At 44.1% G+C, this 1,534-nt stretch overlaps 1 protein-coding gene across 1 annotated transcript; it reads right to left on the reverse strand.

The window, feature by feature from the left end:
* Positions 1-310: 310 nt before the first annotated feature.
* TAS2R1 (taste 2 receptor member 1) lies at positions 311-1,207 on the reverse strand. The gene has a single exon (XM_020901687.2). The coding sequence runs from the start codon at positions 1,205-1,207 to the stop codon at positions 311-313; it is 897 nt and encodes a 298-aa protein (XP_020757346.2).
* Positions 1,208-1,534: the final 327 nt, after the last annotated feature.

Raw genomic sequence — 1,534 nt, forward strand, 5'->3', positions numbered from 1 at the left:
GCATGCATGCGTGTAAGAAATAATACAGAAAGATCCCTGTGCCATTTACCCAGGCTTCTCCAATGAGGTAAGACCTGGCAGGGATACTGATATTGACATAATCCAGCCACACATTTTACACTTTGATAATCAATGTAACCTTTTGAAAAAGGAGAGCATCCACAAAAGTGTCTCAAGTTGAACAAATAGTCTTTTATATGATGCTTCGTAAATTTGTGAACAGACTTCGTTTGGCTGAGGGAGGCCGAGTAGCTTCCGCTAATGCTAATTCACTGAGCTGCCGATGCGTTGACTGGATCAAAGTTCTCTCTCACTGACGGCACTTTCCGAGGAGGAGCAATGCCTTTGCATTTTGTTTCATTTTCGGATTTCCTAAAATTAAAGTAATAGAGTGGACGGAGTGGTATGAACCAACCACGACGGTGCAGAACAGAAATAGGAAGCTTCTAAGTTGAAAAATCTGAAAAGAGATCAAAGCCACAATCAGGTAGTGGCAGAGATAAAGGGCCAGAAAGGACAGGATGGACAGAAAGGCCCTGATGAGTACGTGTGTGCTAGGGTTTCCGGGTCCTGTCCACGTGTTTCTCACCTGCCAGGCATGTCTCCCCAAGGAAAATATCAAGAGCAGAGAGGAAATCAGGAAGATGAACAATGGCAATGCAAACTCAGCAAACAGAAAGGCAAGCTGTAAAGTAGGGGTTACTTCAATGGGAGCTGTCATGTTGGGGAAGAAAAGGCCCAGGAAGTCTTCTCCATAAAAGACCCATTTATATTTGACGTGCACAGCAGAAGTACCACATGCATACAGCAGGGACGCAAGAATCAGCCAAGGAACCAACTTGGAGATCTTCGTCTTCAACCAGAACAAAAGAGGGTGAGCGACAGTAGCGATCTTGGTGCAGTAGTAGGCACTGAGCCAGGTGGCCAACCAAAGTCCCAAATCGTTCACAAAAGTGAAAACTACCAGCTTCTCAGTAAACTGGGGGGGTGTGATCAAGGAAAGAAGAGCCAGGTTAATGTGGAACAAGGCCAGCTGAATTCCCATCCTGCAAATTGCCAGGCAGGAAACAAGGAGATCCAGCGGGATCAACTTTCTCTGCTTGATCAAGTCAGTACCGTTCACAATCACGATGATGCCATTTATGAAAACCCCAAAGAGATGTATCACTGTCAAAACAAGGTAGCTGACAAGCTGAGATGCCAGCATTCTCAGAAGAAAATTTAAAAAATCACTTACTTAAAAAAATGATGTAGCTAGGGATTTTCAGGCTGTTTGGATTCTCTGAGTTTTCTTTTTTCTTCAGTGAGACTTCCTTTAGAACACAGCTCTGAACAACAAAAGCAATGAGGTAGGAATGTGGTGGACATCTGTCGCTATCATTGTTTCCTCAATTTAGTCCCAAGGCAGTCAAATAAGAAAGAGATACTTGAGGAATGATTTGCCTTCTAGTGATGGCATTTGCATTTCCCTGGTCTATTTGGCTTTTAGCTTCATCACAAGTGAATGGTCCAGACACCTCCAGGGCTGGAGGAG

This window comes from Odocoileus virginianus, chromosome 14 (genome assembly GCF_023699985.2).
Source record: "Odocoileus virginianus isolate 20LAN1187 ecotype Illinois chromosome 14, Ovbor_1.2, whole genome shotgun sequence".
In the NCBI taxonomy this organism is placed as follows: domain Eukaryota; kingdom Metazoa; phylum Chordata; class Mammalia; order Artiodactyla; family Cervidae; genus Odocoileus; species Odocoileus virginianus.